This window comes from Verticillium alfalfae, genomic scaffold, assembly GCF_000150825.1.
Source record: "Verticillium alfalfae VaMs.102 supercont1.5 genomic scaffold, whole genome shotgun sequence".
NCBI classification, from domain to species: domain Eukaryota; kingdom Fungi; phylum Ascomycota; class Sordariomycetes; order Glomerellales; family Plectosphaerellaceae; genus Verticillium; species Verticillium alfalfae.
Window position 1 is genome coordinate 1,165,065 of NW_003315034.1, and position 1,449 is coordinate 1,166,513.

General features: G+C 53.3%; 1 protein-coding gene across 1 annotated transcript; it reads right to left on the reverse strand.

Moving 5' to 3' along the window:
• Window positions 1-16: 16 nt before the first annotated feature.
• On the reverse strand, window positions 17-740 carry VDBG_04682 (ATP-binding domain-containing protein; the record flags this gene model as incomplete). Its single annotated transcript, XM_003005030.1, has 1 exon — window positions 17-740. The coding sequence occupies one exon, from the start codon at window positions 692-694 to the stop codon at window positions 17-19; it is 678 nt and encodes a 225-aa protein (XP_003005076.1).
• Between the last annotated feature and the right edge of the window lie 709 nt (window positions 741-1,449).

The window sequence follows — 1,449 nt, forward strand, 5'->3', positions numbered from 1 at the left end:
CCCACCTAGACCTGCACTAGCAACTTTGATGATTCGCGCGTCTAAGACCGGCCACTTCCATGTCCAACAGCAACTGGGCGTCATCCGAAGGAAGGCCGCTCAGTGCTGGAGGTAGCACCGGGTATTTCCACAGATAGGCGACTGGGGTGAGGCCGAGCCGCAAGGCGACAGATTCCACGCGAGTACGCTGGTAAGTTGACAGTATTGCTCCGGCGCAGAGCGCATTGGCTTCAGGATGCCGGTCGATTATGGTGCGTAGAAGAGGTACCATACTCTCCGTTTCGTCGTCGACAGCCTGCCAGACATCATAGTCGCGACCCTCGCACTTAGCTCCACCGACTATAGGCTGACAGTAGAGAGGAAGCCCCGTGGCCTTGGCGTACAGAGGAATGATCTGGTGGCCTACAGTCTGATACATGAAACTGTTAAGGTCCTCGTCGTCGGTAGCAGAGTCCTGTTCGTCATGGCTGGTGTCAACTGCACCGTGGCTTCCCGATAGCAGCGTATCAGGTTTGACGATGCGAGTGCCGTTGGACGAGACCTCATGCTCCAATGGGGCTTGGCCGTCTGCAGACGGCTGCAGGTTCGCCAGAGCGATGATTTTGTGTCCGTTTGCGATGCAGTGCAAGGCTGAGAAGAAGCTGTCTTTACCCCCCGAAATGAGAGCAATGACGTTCAGCTGTTCGGATGCCATGCTAGCAATGTTGCGCTCTTGATCTAGTTTCAGTCGATCGTTTCATTAATTTCTTCTAGAGCGAAACAGGGTTTCGAGTGCGGTTTTCCGTCATGTTACGACTTTCCCGCAGGCCGAGGAGCACAGAAAACCCGATAACCATGGTAAGGAAGGTTAGGTAGGTTCCTCGCCCTGGTTTGGTGGAGAGGGGGCCATACAGTGCACAGTAATAAAGAGAACACGGCCAACCTCACGCTAGAAGTAGCGACCTCACTCATCCTTTCCCTCTCAATCCTATGGCACTAATTGGCGTCCTCCGATATCACCGCCTGACAGCCATTTTACATCCCCTTTCATCAAAACATCCCCTTTCATCAAAACATCAGCGCCTTCCATCAAAGCATTATTTCAAATTATCCGCCGCCGCCCAGGCCGTTCGAGACGACCACCAGCTCGCCATTTCTTGGACACAGAAATCTGCCGTCGTGCGTGATCATCGCCAGCTCCAAACATTCCATATTGATCCAATCTCGTGGCAGGAAAAAGTGCTTCCTGATCTTGACATTTCCCGCGTCAGCGCTCAGATACCATGTGCATAGCCAAAAGTCTCGGTCAAGGAACGCCATGGAAACTCGCGCCATCCAGATTCCGCGGCACACCCAATGTCTTCTTCAAGCCAACATGATCAGCCACGAAACCCAAAGGAACCTCGATCTCACGCAGGATTTGCTGAGGTAACGGCGTTGCGGAGACATTGTTCACAGGTGAAGCTAGAC